Source organism: Callorhinus ursinus, unplaced genomic scaffold (assembly GCF_003265705.2).
Source record: "Callorhinus ursinus isolate GAN/ISIS: 27379988/994484 unplaced genomic scaffold, GSC_fseal_2.0 scaffold5, whole genome shotgun sequence".
NCBI classification, from domain to species: domain Eukaryota; kingdom Metazoa; phylum Chordata; class Mammalia; order Carnivora; family Otariidae; genus Callorhinus; species Callorhinus ursinus.
In genome coordinates, this window is record NW_027397067.1 from 34788112 (window position 1) to 34806495 (window position 18384).

Below are 18384 nucleotides of genomic sequence, written 5' to 3' on the forward strand. Positions count from 1 at the left end.
TCCTTCCTTCCTTCCTTCCTTCCTTCCCACCTTCCTTCCTTCCTTCCTTCCCACCTTCCTTCCTTCCTTCCCACCTTCCTTCCTTTCTTCCTTTCTTTCTCTCTTTCTTTCAGACTTTATTTTTTGACAGAGAGAGAGTGAGAGAGTCCAAGCAGAGGGAGCAGTAGAGGGAGAGGGAGCCTGACCAGGGAGCCTGACACAGGGCTCAATCCCTGGACCCCGAGGGCAGACTCAGACACTTAACGGACTGAGCCATCCAGGCGCCCCAAGGGCATCACTTTCTTAATAAATACAGGGCAAGCTTACTGTACATTCCTTTAGTGTAAGTTTTCCCCTGGATATTAAGTGTGGTATATTCCTGAGAATTAATGTTGCTGCCTTCAGAAAGCGCTGAGATCCTGTGTCCCCCATGTAGATCTGTGTATGTAGAGACTAGCAAAAAGAAAATGCTTTCTTAGCCTGAAATAATTCACAATGTAACGGGCTGTCTGAAGAGTAACTGCTGTGATGTAAATACAAACCATTCCAGTTCTTCCACCATTGGGCTCTTACTGTTTATTCTGGTTATCTTTGTTCAAGAAAGATAATCATAATTGTAGCCTAAAAATTACTCTTCTATGATTTTATAAGATCATATTAAATTGTGTCAGGCTGAATATTTACATTTGATATACTAACTAAAAGCTATAGGGAAATTAATTAAAGAATATTGCTGTTATACTAAGTAATGATTAATTACAGGCTTTAGAGCTCTCAGGGCATTCTGGCATGATAGGAAGCAAATCTGGGTTCTTGTCCTGGCCTTGCTACTTATTAGCTTGTTTATCTTGGGCAAGTAATTTAAATGTTGGGGCAAATTATTATTTTTTTATCCTAATAGACACTATGTGTGGTTTTGAAAGTTAACAATGTGCTGAATATTATTAACATATTCTGGGGCAATCCAGATATTATAGTCATAGCTCTGATGTATTGACCTCTTGCCATATAGTACTAATTCCTTGTCCTGCCCAATTTACTAGGTTTTTTTTTTCCTTTGTAAAGTTCAGAAGATAATATATTATTTGGAAGCATTTTGAAAATTTTGTAGAAAGCAAAAACAAGAAATTATCCGGCCCTGTGTATTTATTAACTCTTTCTTTCCATTCTCCCCTCTCCCATTCTCTATCTTTAAGGGAAAATAAAAAAGATCCAGTAGCAAGTGGCAACGTGAATATAAATTCTTTTATAATGGAGTATAGTTTTAATCCTTGGTAAAAATAGAGATTTGTAGATTTCTTCTCCAGCTCTGAGGGCACTTTGATTGCTTCCTCTCTGCACCTCACAGTTTTATATTGTTTGTGTTTTTTCTGTGTATACGTGGATAGCTAGGTATTTTGCTTTTGCTTTGCATTCTTCCCCCACCCCATATAGAACCCTTAGAAGATACTCAGTAAATAACTGTTGAATGAATGGATCTCCCCAATATGATTATAATGAGTTCCAAGGTCTTATATTGCTGTATCATGTCCCCACTGCCTTTAGCATGATAATGGGTACACAGTAACCTCTTAATGTAAACACTTGTTGATTTGACCCGGGACCTCCAGGTAGTGGCAGCTTTTAAATTGACTGCCATATTACCCTTCCCCCACTTTTTTGAGGGAGGTTGAGGGGGACATTTTTACTGTTCTGGGCCACACAATTTGAGAAACACTGCATGGGGTGTGTCCTGCTGATGTTGCTGGGCCCTATTCGAGCTGCCCCAAAGTTCCCCTGCTTGCTCTCAGTGGAGGTCATGCAGGACGCACTATGGATAGCAGTCAGTGAATCATGGTATTAGAACCAGAAGGAACCTTTGAGAACTTTGTAATGTTGCCAACCTCCTCATTTAGTAGCTAAAGAGTGAAGTTTACTAAAGACATTGGTGGCTGGGTACTGACTTCTCCCTCCCAATTGTTCTACGAGGAATAACGACTCACTGACACTGGCTCTGCCTCCCTCCCCTATGTGCCAACTATGCAATAGCTCAGGTAAACAAACTGTACTGAGAGGATTTAGGAAAATTAGCACTTATCTATAAGAAAGGCTTCCTGCTTGGCAACTAATTTTGTGTAAATCCCAGACATTCTTTTATTATTTTTCTAAGAAGTTCTTTATAAACAAGGATGAGAAAGGTGCATTATGTCTTACTATTGAATAAGAAGCCATTGATGCTGAGACTACCAATTAAAATATTTGAGTAGTTTATAAAATAATAATTACTACAATTCATAGAATATCTAAAAATGCTGTGTGCCCTGCAGACCTACAATTGTCAGGTAATTTTTTTTATCCCATTTTATAGATGAGAAAATTGAGGTTCAGACAGATAATTTGGTAAAGCTGACACACAAATAAATAATGAGAAGGAAATTTGAACCAAGCCTCCTGACTCCAAAGTTACTGCTGTTTCAGCCGTGAAAAACCTGCGCCAGACATCGTGCTTCAGGATGCAGAGGAAGGAGTAAAACACGGGTCCCTGTCCTCAGCACATAGGACTTAGGGTGTGAGCCACGCATGCATAAGTAACAATAGTGGACAAGTAACAATAGTGTCAGTACCATAACTGCCCTACGGGGGTGGGTATCAGCAACAGCTTTATGGAGAGTGTCATTTGAAATGGATCTTGAAAAACTTAGATGGGCAGGCTAGGGGCAGAAGTAGACAGAGCCATGAATTCCAGGTATAGCTAATTGGACTAGGGTAGGCCCTGGATAGCCAGTAATGATTTTTTTTTTAATTTATTTTATTTAATTTTTTAATTTTTATTTTTTAAAGATTTTATTTATTTCTTTGACAGAGATAGAGAGTGAGAGAGCACAAGAAGGGAGAGTGGCAGAGGGAGAGGAAGAAGCAGGCTGGGGCTCAATCCCAGGACCCTAAGATCACCACCTGAGCCAAAGGCAGACGCCCAACCGACTGAGCCACCCAGGCGTCCTTTATTTTATTTTTAAAAGATTTTATTTATTTATCTGAGAGAGAGAGAGCGAGCACAAACGGGGTGGGGGGAAGGGACAACGGGAGAAGGAGAAGCAGACTCCTCGCTGAGCAGGGAGCCCAATGCAGGGCTTGATACCAGAACCCTGGGGTCATGACCCGAGTGGAAGGCAGACACTTAACCAACTGAGCCACCCAGGGGCCTGGATTTTTTTTTTTTTTTAAATCAGAAGTGATAAAATCATGATATGAATGAAGAGAGGATGACAGTGGGAGTACCCATCTGGAGACCATTAAGTAGGCAGGCAGGCAGAGCTACAGAAGACCTGAAGTAGTTGGGACCGTGGGTATAGAGATCGTTCTACACCTCCACAGTTGAGAGAGATTTAGATTGCACTAGGGAGAATCTGCTCTGCTGAGTAGATCTAAGGAGTACCTCTAAGGGAAGATGGGAAAAGAGAAAGCACACAAGACTTAAGAATTTTCAGTTAGGGCATAGGAGTGACCATATGCTTTAAATTTCATAAAATTCAATGATTGGGTCTTATTTTTTAATTCCTTTGAACTGTTTGTGTTATATAATGTTGGTTCAGGAAAATTAGGGTTACTGGGAGAATGGTTGATAGGTTTAGTATTTCCAGGTGTTCTTTTCATTTTAGAAACCAGACAATTCTCCAATAAATAATCTGTGTAGTAAGAAGCTATTGTCCACTCCTAGAGGCTCTTTCTGTCTTTTCTATCATCCTGCTTTTTGGGTAGTAAAATACACAGAATCACTCTTTAGTGGTACACACTACATTCCTCTGCCTGGTCACTTATCCCGGCCAAATCTCCTATTTTCCATACTCAAAGGGTACAAAACATTTGCTTTGTTTTCTTCCATCATAAAAGAATACCCTATTGCTCTTTTTAAAATTGTATATCATGTGCTGGATGATGACACTGAAAGGAAATGAAAAGAGCATCATCGTGAATGTTGCTGTTAACAAAGTTCCAGACCTGATTGTTTATGTAATTTCTTCCATTTGTTATTCAGCCGTAATGAGTTTCTAGAAAAAAAACGAGGCTGCATTCAGGGTCATTTTCATGGGGGGATGCTGTTAATAGAGGAAATTCGTGTCCTAACAGCAATGTAGTAATGTAACTGTCAACAGTTTACTAAATAATCAGGTGTGTCTGGCATGTTGTTTTGTAGCTCTTGTATGAGCATTGTTAGGGAAAAAAAATAATGCTTCTCTGACGTGTTGTGTCTCCTTGCTATGAGACTGACTTCACACATAGATATGATGCATTTTCTGTTGAGTTCTCCCCATCCTTGGAACTTTGAGGGCTTTCTGCTTGCTGGTAGACAATTCTTTACATGTTCTTCAGGAGCTTTAGAAATCCTTACTCATTCTAGGGGCGCCTGGGTGGCTCAGTCGTTAAGCATCTGCCTTCAGCTCAGGTCATGATCTCAGGGTCCTGGGATTGAGCCCCACATCGGGCTCCCTGCTCTGCGGGAAGCCTGCCTGCTTCTCCCTCTCCCACTCCCTCTGCATGTGTTCCCTCTCTCACTGTGTCTCTCTCTGTCAAATAAATAAAATTAAAAAAAAAAAAAAAAGAAATCCTTATCATTCTAAATCTGTTCACAGGGTACTGCATTATCCTGGGTACAGCTGACATACAACTTGTGAGACTTAAACTACCTTATGCAAAAGAAAAAAATTATACAACTAACATCTATTCCATAGATTCTATGTTAGATATGAAAAGCAAGATGCCCCCCCCCCAAAAGAAAAGAAAAGCAAGATGCCCAGCACATGCCCGATTTGTAAGTTTACTTACAGTATCTCCTTTTGGAGATAGGAAATGTAGGAAATCTAGGCTCAAAAAGTAATTCATTTGCGGTCACACAGCTGTCACCAGATGCAGGATTCAACCCAGGTATTACTCCAAATTTACTCCAAATTTGTTCTGGTTCCTGTATTATAGTTACCTGTTACTATTAGTGCAGCAGGAGTTCAAATGACTTAGTGTAGGACTTGGTGTAGGTTGGAATAATTAGAGAAATCATCATGGAGTAGACTAGTAAAAAAAAAAAAAAGAAAGAAACATGGGATACTTGGGAGAAGATCAGACCTGGAGGCAGGTAGTCCTAAAATAATAAAATAGTAATAAACAACTTTGGAACACTTACTATGTACTAGGCACAGTTTAAATATATTCACCCGTTTAGTCCTCACAACAACTGTATGAGAAAGGGATGGTTATTATTTTCATTTTGCAGATGAGGAAACCGAGGGGCTATAGGGAGGTTGACTCTCACCTGAGGTCACACATTAAGTCAGTGTGGGATCCAGATGAGAACTCATTTGTTTGATTCCATAGCCTGTCATATGGGGTGATGAAAAGGAAGGGGCAAGAGTCAGACACTTAACTGACTGAGCCACCCAGGTGCCCCGACACAAGTGACGTTTAAAAATAAGCCACTTCATCCTATTATCCCTAGTTTGAGAACTTTGAGTAGCACCTTCTTATCCATCTCCCGAGTCCTTCAGCCTGCCTCTCAGGACACCAGACTTGACCCTCTTCCTGTCCAGCGTGGTTTCCCCCAACGTGGATGCTCATTTCTGTGACACATGATGGTGAGGTGTCCTCACTGTGCCTTCTAATGTCTTGATTCTTTTCTACCTCTGTGCTGTCTCTCCCTCTTCACCTGATGGAATCCTTCAAAGCCCAGGGAATGTCAGACTCATCCACACTCTTGGTACTGTTCATCCTCCTCTGTCTGCTTCAGTGATCTCTCCTTGATCTTTATATCTTCGGTACATATTGTCAGCACTGTGTATTTTGGCACTTAGTAATTTTGACAATGTAAGGTGGCAAAACAAAGAAATCTGAATTTATAGTAGGTTTAGTTTTACAAAATACCTGGGTAGGGTATTTAGTTGGCAAATTGGGAATTTGTGAATTTTGTTTCTTATTAAGGAATAATTCTGCTTTTAAAAGGAATTTCTAGCTATTAAGAGTATGAAATCGACCTCATTATTTTACAAATACTAAATGTTATCCTTGATTTTTGACCCACATTGAGGATTGCTATGATCTTTAGAGTCTGTTAGAGTAATTAAAGAGTTTCCATGAGACATGAGTTGTTTCTGGCATTGCCGAAGGGCTCTTCTTATAGTAATTCTTAACATTTCGCACCTGATTAGGCATTTTGTACAGCACAGATATCCTGCTAAATGTAACAGGATGACGAGTGGATTTGTTCCTGTTGTCCCAGAATTTCAGCTGGTCTCAGAGTGGAGGTCAAGGGCATTAAATACTCCATATTCTAAGGATGTCACCAGCAGCTCTAGGGGAGGAGTTACTTTCTTACTTCTAGAACCTGTCCTACCATCACCAGCCTCCACTGCACTCTAGACAGCTGGCTAAGTGGACTTTCAGCCGAGGAATGCAATGCCTGTGTCCCCTTCTTGATGACACCTGCAGTCCCTTTCTTTCCCTGGGTTCAGGGAGGAAAGCAGCTCACCCTCAATGCATCATCAGCTCTCAAGGCCAGCTCCCAAGTACTCCACCCTGTCCCCAGTCATCTTCATATATTGGTTGGAGTTGGAGCGAGGAGGGGTGTGTGGAAGTTAGGTTAACTGTGGTATTTCTTAGCAAGTCTTGGGGAAACATGAGCCATGCTTATTCGTTGGAAGCTCTCTGTGGAAGACTGGGTCTGCCAACCTTGTCTACACATTGGAATCATCCAAGGAGCTGACCCCCAGGTTGTCCCTAAACCAGTTAAATCTCTTTGTGTGGGACTCCAGCATCAGTGGTTTTGAAAACTCTACAGGTGATTCCAGTAAGCAGCCAAGATTGAGAATCACTGCTGTAAAATGTATGGGGATGGGGTGGGGAAAGGAGGGGGTATTTGGGGTCTTTTATTCCCCAGGTTTGAATCTTAGACAAATTTTTTTTTAAAGATTTTATTTTTAAATAATCTCTGCACCCAGTGTGGGGCTCAAACGGACAACCCGAGATCAAGAGTTTCATGCTGCACCAACTGAGCCAGCCAGGTGCCCCCGAAATTCTTTGAAAATAAAATATCTCACTCAGTATCTTGTTAAATAAATGAATACAAATGAAATAAAGGTTGTAGTTTGATTCATTTTGTTTTTCACCTAAATACTATGTTTACCTTTATGTGAAAGATCAAGATTATATTTGGACTTTTTCTGAATGGTAAAACTTATAGTAAAGTGAAAAGAAGATTAATATGTCTTATTGACCATTTTAAAAGCTGCATTTTATTGTCATACATTAAATGGGTTTCATCCCAGCAAGAGAATCTGACCAAAGCAACATCACTGGGATGGGCTAATAGCCCATCTGAATTGTCAGGAGGGACATATTAACAGTCTTATTCTAGCAAGTTTACTCCAGATCCTATTCTGACAGTTTGTCCTAAGAATTCAGCTATTTCACTGGGAATGTATGTACTTCTTAAAGGCACCATTTCATTAGCATCTTCATTTCCTTGGTTTTCTCACAGCTCGAGATGGCTGCCCAATGCGTTACGAAGGTGGAGCTGAATGTCTCCTGTGACAATCTTTTGGATATGGATGTAGGGTCGAAGTCGGACCCTTTATGTGTGTTATTTTTGAATACGAGCGGTCAACAGTGGTATGAGGTAATGTTAAATACTGTAGGTGAAAAGCAATCTGAATTGCTCTTTTGATAATGTGAAGCGCTTATTAAAACCGTTAAAAATAATGAAAACATCTCATCTGTTAATGCAGTTTTTGGGGGCAAGTTTGTCCTTGATTGTTGAATTTTTCATCTACATATAGAAACTTTCTTCAGCTGTCTGTTACGCTTATATTTAGTTACCTGTAGTACATAAAGATGCTAAAATGTAAGTGCTCTTTGATCTGAAGAAAATTTTTGTTTTTGGGGGTGAGTATAGGTTGATCGCACAGAAAGGATTAAGAATTGTTTGAATCCCACATTTTCCAAGACATTTATTATTGATTACTACTTTGAAGTGGTTCAGAAATTGAAATTTGGGATTTATGACATTGACAACAAAACCGTCCAGCTGAATGATGATGACTTCTTAGGAGAATTTGAATGTACCCTTGGACAAGTGAGTATAATTAGCTATTGCAGTATATTGTGTCTAAATTTTAACCAGAGAATTGGGCATTTTTTATAAGTGCTCATTAGTTTAATTTTTAGGGTTGAAAAGTATATAATCATTTACAGACCTGTTTCATATATTAGTATGTTTGGTTTGAACATTATAGAATTTATCTTATTTTTCCTAAGGGCAGGGACTGTTGTGTTTTTGGCAATGCCCATTAATTCTTTCGAGTTACAGGTGTTTCATTTGACACTTCAGTAAATAATACCATTGCTCTAGCTGCTTTGTGTACTATTTACAGATTTCAGTACAATTTTGTTCTTTTAAAAAAATTTTTTTTTAAAGATTTTATTTCCCAATGTATTTGAGAGAGAAGGTGTCAGGAGGGGCAGATGGTGGGGAGAGGGAGAAGCAGACTTTGCACTGAGCGCAGACTCTGAGATCATGACCTGAGCCTAAACCAAGAATCAGAGGCTTAACAGACTGAGCCACCCAAGCGCCCCTACAATTTTGTTCTTATGTTAAAGTCATAAATACTTTCAAAGTAACAGCAACTTCTCTGATGTTCTTTTTTTTTTTTTCAGATTTTATTTATTTATTTGAGAGAGAGAGAGAATGAGAGATAGAGAGCATGAGAGGGAAGAGGGTCAGAGGCAGAAGCAGACTCCCTGCTGAGCAGGGAGCCCGATGTGGGACTCGATCCCGGGACTCCAGGATCATGACCTGAGCCAAAGGCAGTCGCTTAACCAACTGAGCCACCCAGGCGCCCTTCTCTGATGTTCTAACTAACGTGACTGATCCCTCTAGATCCCCGATGGCCCAACGCTGTCCCTTTACCTGGCTTGCTATTCCTCAACCCTGGGTACATCAGTGTAAGCCTTCCTCCCCGAGTAAGCCTCCTCTGACCCCCTTGAGTAGTTTGGAGTGACACTCTGTGCTCATCCTGGTACTCTCTACCTTATCGTCCACCATCCATCCATAGTTGCTTAATTATCTGTCTTTCCTATATGACAGATTTGATCAGGGTAGAGGTGTGTCTGTGGAGGCTCACCATTTTGCTTCTATCTCAGAGTCTGACTCCTAAAGAGAAATCACGGGGCGCCTGAGTGACTCAGTTGGTTGTAAGACTGTTAATTTTGACTCAGTTTGTGATCTCAGGGTCCTGAGATCCCGCTCAGCAGGGAGTCTGCTTGTCCCTCTTTCTGTGCTCTCCCCCCACCCCACCACGTGTTCCTCTCTCAAATAAATAAATAAGCAAAATCTTAAAAAACAATTAAGAGAGATCATGACCATTTGTAATAGAGCTGGAAAGGGCTCAGGAGGGAAGAGTCATTGTTTTTCAGCGGGTGACAGTGCTTAGATTTGTTTATTTTTCCATGTATTGTTTGGGGATCTTGGTATTTCCTGTGTCTCAAGGACAATATGAAGCTGAAGCTGATCAGTTTTCTAAAACTTTGATGAATAGTATCAAAGAGAAAATTAAACAAGTATTGATTTTTTTTGGAAAAAATCACGTAGCTAAATTATAATGAATTTGATAGAGGTATCTATTTAAGAGTACTTAGGTCTACTAATATTAATCAAAATGATATTTTGTGGGGGTTATATATTCAAGTTATGTGTCAGTTGAAAAACTGAATCCCATGTATTGAGTGTTCTGAGGCCCACCTCTTACCTACAGGGTTTTCAGCTCAGTAATTGGTATATGTGAAGAGAACGTGTCCCTCTTTTTCCACTACAGGGAAGAAGTTAAACTTTGAAGTAATTGATAAAGAAACTAGTGGCTGGGGAGATTGTATCTGCCAGGACTAGCCCCTAGGAAATCTTTTCCAGTGGGTTTTAAATATGTAGATGTGTTTTATAATCTCTAAATCTTTAAGGCATGGACTTAATGTTTCCATTTCTGATGACTTAAGTTGACTTAACTTTATACTCAACTCTTTTTGAAATCATTCAGCTTAAAAATTCACATATTGAAGTGAAATAGCTCTTTGTATCACTTTCCAATTTTCACAGATTGTTTCCAGTAAGAAGCTAACTCGACCCCTGGTGCTTAAAAATGGCAGACCTGCGGGGAAAGGGAACATTACGGTAACAATAAGATATTTGTCTTTTGCCTGAAAAGATTTAGCATAATAGGACATGCTGAAACTGTGCGTATCAGACAAATACTCTATAGCCATGCTTTGTCATTTGATCCTGAATGTTACTTTAAATCTGTACTTGCCTTATAATGATCACAAATGGGAAATATGTTGGGTCAAAGGGAAGGAGAAAAATGCAGTATGGGAATTCCTTCTTTGAGTCTTTTAAGTTGCTCATGGAATCAGGTGCAGCTTGGTGATGCTTTGCCTCTCCCCCATGGAAGTGTAAAACCCCATGTTAGAGAGAAATGACTTAATTATCTGAATGGATTAATTTGACCATCTACTAAGCAAACATAGTTCCCCCAAAAGGACAGAAACTGCATAATGGATTTCATCCCAAATGGATCTTATATTATGCCATGCCCATTGAACCTCTCTACTCTTTTTTTTTAAAGTTTTTATTTAGTTATTTAAGTAATCTCCGTACCCAGTGTGGGGCTCGAACTCATGACCCGGAGATCAAGAGTCATATGCTCTTCCAACTGAGCCATCCAGGCGCCCCTGAACCTCTCAACTCTTAACCATCTTTTTTGTGCTTGCGCTCTCCTGCCCATCCTCCCACTCAGATTTTCCCATTGCTAATTACTGGTCCTAGGCAAATGAATATATGCTTTATACTGTTTTAGATTTCAAATTACATAATGTTGTACTTTAAATAAGTATCTTTAAATAATAGGATAAAATAATTATCTTCTATAGTTTCTGTCCAGATTATCACTGCCTGGAGCAATAGTTTTTAACTTTAGCTCTGTCTGAGAATGGAAGGGTGGCTCCCTCATGTTTGAGGGTTATTGTCATTATGAGGGCATTTCCCTAAGCAACTGTTTTGCTTTAGTTTAAAGACTGTTAAGTGTCTTTGGGGTGTTGACTTTTGTGAGACAGAACATTATAGTAGTTAGCTCTATTGCTCTTGGGGGTCATGATAGCTTGGAATTTGCTTTTAACTATAGTAAGTTTTTCAGTGACATTGGATGAAAAATGTTGATCTCATATTTCAATTTAAAGTGTTCTTTAGGTATGATTTACTCACACTTTGGGTAGGGTCATGCAGTCTTCCGGGGCTTTGATTTTTCACTGGAATGGGGAAGATCCAGTTTGGGCAACAGCATTTGAAAAATAAGTTGCATAATACAGATTTGGCATATTTAGGGAAAATATTTTGTACACATAAAAGAAATAATGATCATTCTTTCTGAATGGTACTTTTTTCTTATCAAAGATTTAAAAATTCATTTATATTAGTACCGATTGTATCTATTATCAGATAACAGAATAAATCAGTACTTCTGAGTTTGTCAGAACCCCTAAAACATATTGTCTTTCACTTACCTTATCTCCTCATAGATTTCAGCTGAAGAAATAAAGGATAACAGAGTGGTCTTGTTTGAAATGGAGGCAAGAAAACTTGACAATAAGGTGGGTAGTTGGCACATTTCCACAAGGTTATCATGTTTTGCCTCACATTGATTCCTTTTTGAAAAAAATAATAATGCAATTAGTATTATGAACTCTATCATCTGAGCATCCCTTAGAATATTTAGTTACTTCCAAATTCTGCTTTTCTATGTATGTTTAAGCAGAAGCCATTTTTTTACGTCTTTCCTCTAGATATCAAAAGGCTTGTCTAGATTAAAATAGGAGTTCTTAAGAGCATTAATGTTTTTGTAAAAGGCATTTGAGAGAGTATTGTTGGGTTACCTTAAGGTTTTATTTTAAATGTTTTTTTTATTTATTTATTCATGAGAGTCAGAGAGAGAGGCAGAGGCAGAGGTTCGAAGCAGGCTCCCCGCCTAGCAGGGAGCCCGATGCGGGACTCGATCCCAGGACCTTGGGATCATGACCCGAGCCGAAGGCAGACGCTCAACCATCTGAGCCACCCAGGCGCCCGGGTTACCTTAATGAAAGAAATAGAAATTCCATGCTCTATTGGATTTTTCTCTTTGCTTCCAGAAGTCGATGTTTATTTTTAATGAAGAATGAGTACAGTACATAATAACAGAACAAGTTAGTATATAGCATGAATTAGAATAATTCTTTGAGTGATTTTATACTTAATCACATAAACCAATCAGTATTTTTTTTTTATCATTTTCATTTACCTTACAATTTAGTTTGCAAACATCTTAGACTAGTAGCCAGGGACTATTTTTATTTTGGAAAAATTTAAACATACAAAAATAGAATAGTCTTTAAAAAACTGTGCATGTCCCCATCATCCATCTTCAACACTTACAACTTATGGCTAATTTTGTTTCATCACCACCCCTATCTATCTTCTCTCCTCGCAGACATCATGTCATTCCATCTATAAATATTTTGGTGTATCTCCAAAGATTCTTTTTTTTTTTTTGAGCGATAGAAGTTTATTATGCAAGGATACAGAAAAAGCTCTCAGGAGTGAGAGGAGTCCCAACAGGGTTGCTCTCCAAAGATTCTTTTTTTTTTTTAAAGATTTTCTTTATTTGACAGAGAGAGACACAGCGAGAGAGGGAACACAAGCAGGGGGAGTGGGAGAGGGAGAAGCAGGCTTCCCGCTGAGCAGGGAGCCCGATGCGGGGCTCGATCCCAGGACCCTGGGATCATGATCTGAGCGAAAGGCGGACTGCTTAACGACTTAGCCACCCAGGCGCCCCTCCAAAGATTCTTTTAACAGTATAATTGTTTGGTATGTTTCAAGTCTTTTTTAATCCATAAATTTCCCCCTTTCTTTTGCTTCCTTCCTCCCTCCTTCCTTTGTTTCCTTTCATCCCATCCATCCATCCATCCATCATGGAACTTACTCTATAAAGAAATGGACTTTGTCCTATAGAAGTTGTAACACTGCATATAGCTGATTAAATCCTTGTGGTGTCATTTAAAATGTTCCTCTCTCCACCTTTATATCCTGATTTCTATAAGCTGGTAACTGAATCTAGAGGAATGTTCTGATGATATTTTGCATTGTTGGTAAGGCAGTCTCATAGGTGGTGGCATGTGATTCCATCAGGAGGCTCACATTGTTGAGTTCTGTCTTTTTGGGACGTCAGTGAACATTGATGATAAGTATACTACCTAGATATGTTATTTTATTAAGAATCCGTTAAATAGATTCTCATGCTATCATTGTTTCATTTATTAATGAGGATACTTCTATAGAGAAAAGTATTCTTACCCATGTTAGGTATTTATTTATTCTGAGGTATGATTGTACAGGAAGCAGTTTAAAATGTATGATTTTTTTCCTTCATATATACCATTTCACAGAATAAGTTGGTTCCCTATCATCCTCTAAATGTGACAATGAGGGGTTTTTTTTTTGTTTGTTGTTTTTTATTTTTAGTATTGCTATGAACTCTTTATCAGTGAACTCCTGTTGATGCTTAAATTATCTTAACTTTGGCCTGTGGGAACCTCTTTAAGTTTGTTCCTGAAATCAGTTGGCAAATCTCCAGGAGTCTTTGGATAGCTTCCTTGCTCTGTGGCATGACAAGATGTTCCAGGCTTATTTTATCTAATTTCTGCCCCAGACTGGCAGATTAAAAAGAGCCTGGTTATATTTTAGTGGAAATTGTTATTTAGAGACCAGTCTTGTGCTCGGGGTGCTTATTGTCGATTATTGCCACTTACTGTTTCCAAGGCTTTTTAGTAGACAATTAGAGGAAAGACTGTTTTGTTTTTTTAAAGAGAAACTAAATCATAAATTTATATAACTATTTCCATTTCAGATATAGAATTACAGGGCCTTACTTCTTTAATTCTATATTTGTGCCTGCCTTCTCTTATGGTGAAAAATCTCAGTTCCTAAGGATGTTAACATAATTGCTTATCTGTTTTGCCTTTTATAATATCTAATACTTTCAGAATAAAAATATATCCATATTATAATTAACAATATTTTTACTGAAAACAGATTGAGCTTTCTTTGAAATTCTTTTTTTTTAACTTAATTTATTCATTTATGTAATCTCTACACCCATTGTGGGGCTTGAACTCACTACCCTGAGATCAAAAGTCATATGCTCTGCTGACTGAGCCAGCTAGGCACCCCTCCTTGAAATTCTTTTTGTCTTTAGGGTTATATATTCTACTTGGGTTATATATTCAAATTCTTGTGTTTTAAAGAAATCTTTTAGTTATTCTATCACAGTGACACATTTGAATTTTGCTTTTGATATTTAGGGATTGCTTTTAATTTTTAAAAATTTAACTTTGTTTTATAATTACATAAAAGATTTATATGGTTCCAAAGCCAAATCTATAAAACAAGATATATTCAAGAAATTTAGCTTCTTTCTCTGTCCACTCTGTTTTTCCTTCCTTTGTCCCTGTAGGTAATAGTGTTTTAAAATTTATATTTTATGGTTTAATTTTTCAATTTCCTAAAAAAAAATCTAAGTTTTTTTGTGTGTGTGTATGTTTGTATGTCTCTGTGTATATACATATATGTATATATGTGTGTATATTGATGTATCTAAATAGATATGTATGTATGTATGTATGTATTTGTATTTATATTCTCCACCCTCAGCCCTTGGGTAACTGTAGCATACTACATACATACACTTTTTTTTTTTTAGTGAGGGAGAGAGAGTGAGAGTACGTGTGTGTGCGTGTGCACACGTGAGTGGGGGTGGGGAGTGGGCAGGGTGGGTGCAGAGAGAAAATCTTAGGCTCCACTCAATGGGGAGCCCAACTTGGGGTTCCATTTCACAAACCTGACATCATGACCTGAGCTGAAAGTGAGAGCCTGTCACTTAACTGACTGAGCCACCCACGTGCCCCCATACATATGCTTTCAGACATATATATATTCTCTGGATGTGCATATATACACTTTTGTCCACCTTGCTTTTTTTCACTTAACATGTTCTAGAGGTCTGAGTCAGGAACTGTTAATTCTTACTTTAGTTCTACTACTGACATCTTAATGAACTTTCAAAGGTTTGTTGTCTGACTTTCAAAATGGTAATAATGATATTCTAACCTTTCTCAGAGATTTATTTCTAAGATAGGTCAGACAGGGTACATTAATGTGTTTTTAGAAAGTTAACTTCTCTGTGTATAGTGCTGCTATTAGTTTTATAAAATGGTTTACAGAGACGCTTATTACATTGATTCTTAAGATTCTTCTTAGTAGATAAGGTTAAATTTTAAAAAAAGTTCTGGGGCGCTCGGGTGGCTCTGTCAGTTAAGTGTCTGCCTTCGGCTCAGGTCGTGATCGCAGGGTCCTGGGATCAAGCCCCAAGTTGGGCTCTCTGCTGTCTGCTTCTCCCTCTTCTTCTGTGCTCTCTCTCCCTCTCAAATAAATAAATAAAATCTTAAAAAAATTTTTTTTAAAGTTCTGCGTAACTTTTGTGTGTGTGTATATATGTATTTATATCTATATTTTAAAAGTTTACTTAGTAATGTCTGCACCCAAATGGGGCTCAAACTCATGACCCAAGATCAAGAGTCACATGCTCTTCTGACTAAGCCAGCCAGGCACCCCTGTGTTTATATATTTTTTTAATATTTTATTTATTTATTTGAGAGAGAGAGCATGAGAAGGGGGAGGGATAGAGGCAGAGGGAGAAGCAGACTCCTCACTGAGTGGGGAGCCCAACATGGGGCTCAGTCCCAAGACCCTGAAATGATTTGAACCAAAGTCAGACGCTTAACCAACTGAGCCACCCAGGTCCTTCCTTCCCCCCCACCCCCAGCCCTGTGTTTATATTTTTGACTGTACCAAATATATTACTTGATTGACATTGAACTGCTGAGGAGGGAAATAACATTATCTTAGTTCTTAGTTTAATACTGCGTTTAATTTAGGACTCAAAAAATCTTCAATTCAGGGACATAGCTGCATATATTACTGTGGAATTAACAGGTGTCCTTTCATTTTGACAAATAATAAGTCATATATTCTAAAGAGTATGGAAATTTCAAAATAAAGGCAAACAAAAATGAGAAAACAAAATAATTTATAATCTCACTACTTGAGTTTGACCTCTGGAAGTGATTTGGTCATTCTTCCAGAATTTTATCTCTGTGTATGTGTATGTGTATTTGTGTGTGTGTGTGTTGAGGATGGTGATAAGGGTATTTTGAGCACTCACTGTGTTTCAGCATTATACAGGGGTGCTGTGGTGAATTGCAGAGGAAAAAGAAGATGTACTTTGTACGCTTGAAATAATTCTATTATGCACTTCACATATTTACCTCTACTCCCTCTCTGTGTAAAGAAATGTGTGGAATTGGTGGAAGAGTATTGGACATAGAAGGTATAAAGTCAAGACTCAGATCCATGAATTCATTAGATGTGTGATCTTGCCAAAGTCATTTAACCCCTGCAAGTACATTTTATTGCTGATAACAGCTCTGTCCCTCATGGAGTCAGTATGACTAATATTTGGGATGTCATTTATATAAAACTATTCAGTGGTATGGGAATGAATACTCTTAATAATGAACACAAACCCAAAACATATTTTATTAATTATGGGTCCTATTGTTCACTATATATTAAAGCCATTTTCTCATGTTTTTTTGAGAGGCAAAGGTATGATACACAGGATTACGAGCATTTATCACAAATGCCTTAATAGTTCTCCTTGTAGGCATCAGCAAGTTTGTAAGTTTGTGAGGAAGGTGATGGGATTTGTATTTACTACTATACTGTATATGTCTGTACTATGGAGTTAGACTTCAGGTATTGCTAACATGTAACATGTATAAAGTGTGGTTTCACATGGTTTCAGAGGAGAATAATTGACTTTTTTTAAATGTAGGATCTATTTGGAAAGTCAGATCCATACCTGGAATTCCACAAGCAGACATCTGATGGAAACTGGCTAATGGTTCATCGAACAGAGGTGAATATCAGAATTTGAAAAAGTAGAGTTGAGGTTTCCGTTGTAATTGTAGTAATCTAAATTTTTAAAAATTATGTATTTATAAAAAAATATCAATCTGAGTTCAGACATGTAGAGCCAGAGTTACAAGATCAACAAACTCATTTTTTTTTCTTTTCATGTGGTGGTGCTACTATGCTGAACTACTAGTAAAATTTTATTTTGAAAAATTTAAAACCCTGTAAAAAGCACTAAGATGTATACCTGTATATCCTTCACTTAGATTTAGCAACTGGCCATACCTGCATGTGTGTTCTTTCTCTCTCACTCACATACACACACAGACACAGATATATACATATGCAGACATACACGCGTATACTTCCTGTTTGCAAAACTATTTTATTTTAATTTAATTTAATTTTTAAAGATTTTATTTATTTGACAGAAAGAGACACAGCGAGATAGGGAACACAAACAGGGGGAGTGGGAGAGGGAGAAGCAGGCTTCCTGCCGAGCAGGGAGCCCGATTCAGGGCTCGATCCCTGGACCCTGGGATCATGACCTGAGCCGAAGGCAGACGCTTAACTGACTGAGCCACCCAGGCGCCCCTGCAAAACCATTTTAATGTAGGCTGCAGAGATCATGATTCCTCACCTTAATACTACAGCAGATTTTTATTAATAACAAGGGCATTCTCCTATACAATCACACCTGAGAGTTTAATTTAGGACTCAAAATTTATAGCATCACTCAGTATATCATTTAACTTCAGATTTCCCCAGTTGTCCCACACGTTTATATACACACACACACATATATATATACACATATACATAGATATACACACATATATACATATATATACATATATATGTATCTCCATATATTTTTGTCCAGGATTGATTCAAGTTTCATATTTTGCATGTGTTTCTTATGTTCTCAATAATAAGATTCTTCTCCCTATCTGCCTTATATTTTCATGCCACTGAATCTCCTGAATAATCAAGACCAGTATGTTTAACATTCTGAGTCTTCTGTTTCTTTATAATTGTATCCAAATCAAACAATTCCATCAAGAACATTATGTGTTCTTGCTCTGTATCATCAGAGGACCCATGATATCAGGCTGTCCAGTATTGATGTTGCCAACCTTGTCTACTTGGTTAAGCTGGTGACCACCAGATCTTGCCATGATAAAGTTCCATTTTTTCCCTTTTGTAATTAATAAGTGATCTGTGGTGTGATACTTGGAGACTGCATGATTAAACTGTTCTTTAGCTTATCACCTGTCTATTGATGATCTATACCTAGATCAATTTTTATATTAGGGGTTATGAAATAGTGATTTTTT

The 18384-nt window shown here is 38.2% G+C and overlaps 1 protein-coding gene across 1 annotated transcript in view; it reads left to right on the plus strand.

Annotated features, from left to right (window-relative positions):
• CPNE3 (copine 3) overlaps positions 1–18384 on the plus strand; it is a 51286-nt gene that overhangs the window by 6756 nt on the left and 26146 nt on the right. The window contains exons 2-6 of the mRNA XM_025870801.2: positions 7481–7618; positions 7895–8074; positions 10088–10162; positions 11563–11634; positions 16968–17051. Coding sequence (XP_025726586.1) covers positions 7487–7618; positions 7895–8074; positions 10088–10162; positions 11563–11634; positions 16968–17051 — 543 coding nt within the window. The 5' untranslated portion in view covers positions 7481–7486. The remainder of the gene's footprint in view (positions 1–7480; positions 7619–7894; positions 8075–10087; positions 10163–11562; positions 11635–16967; positions 17052–18384) is intronic.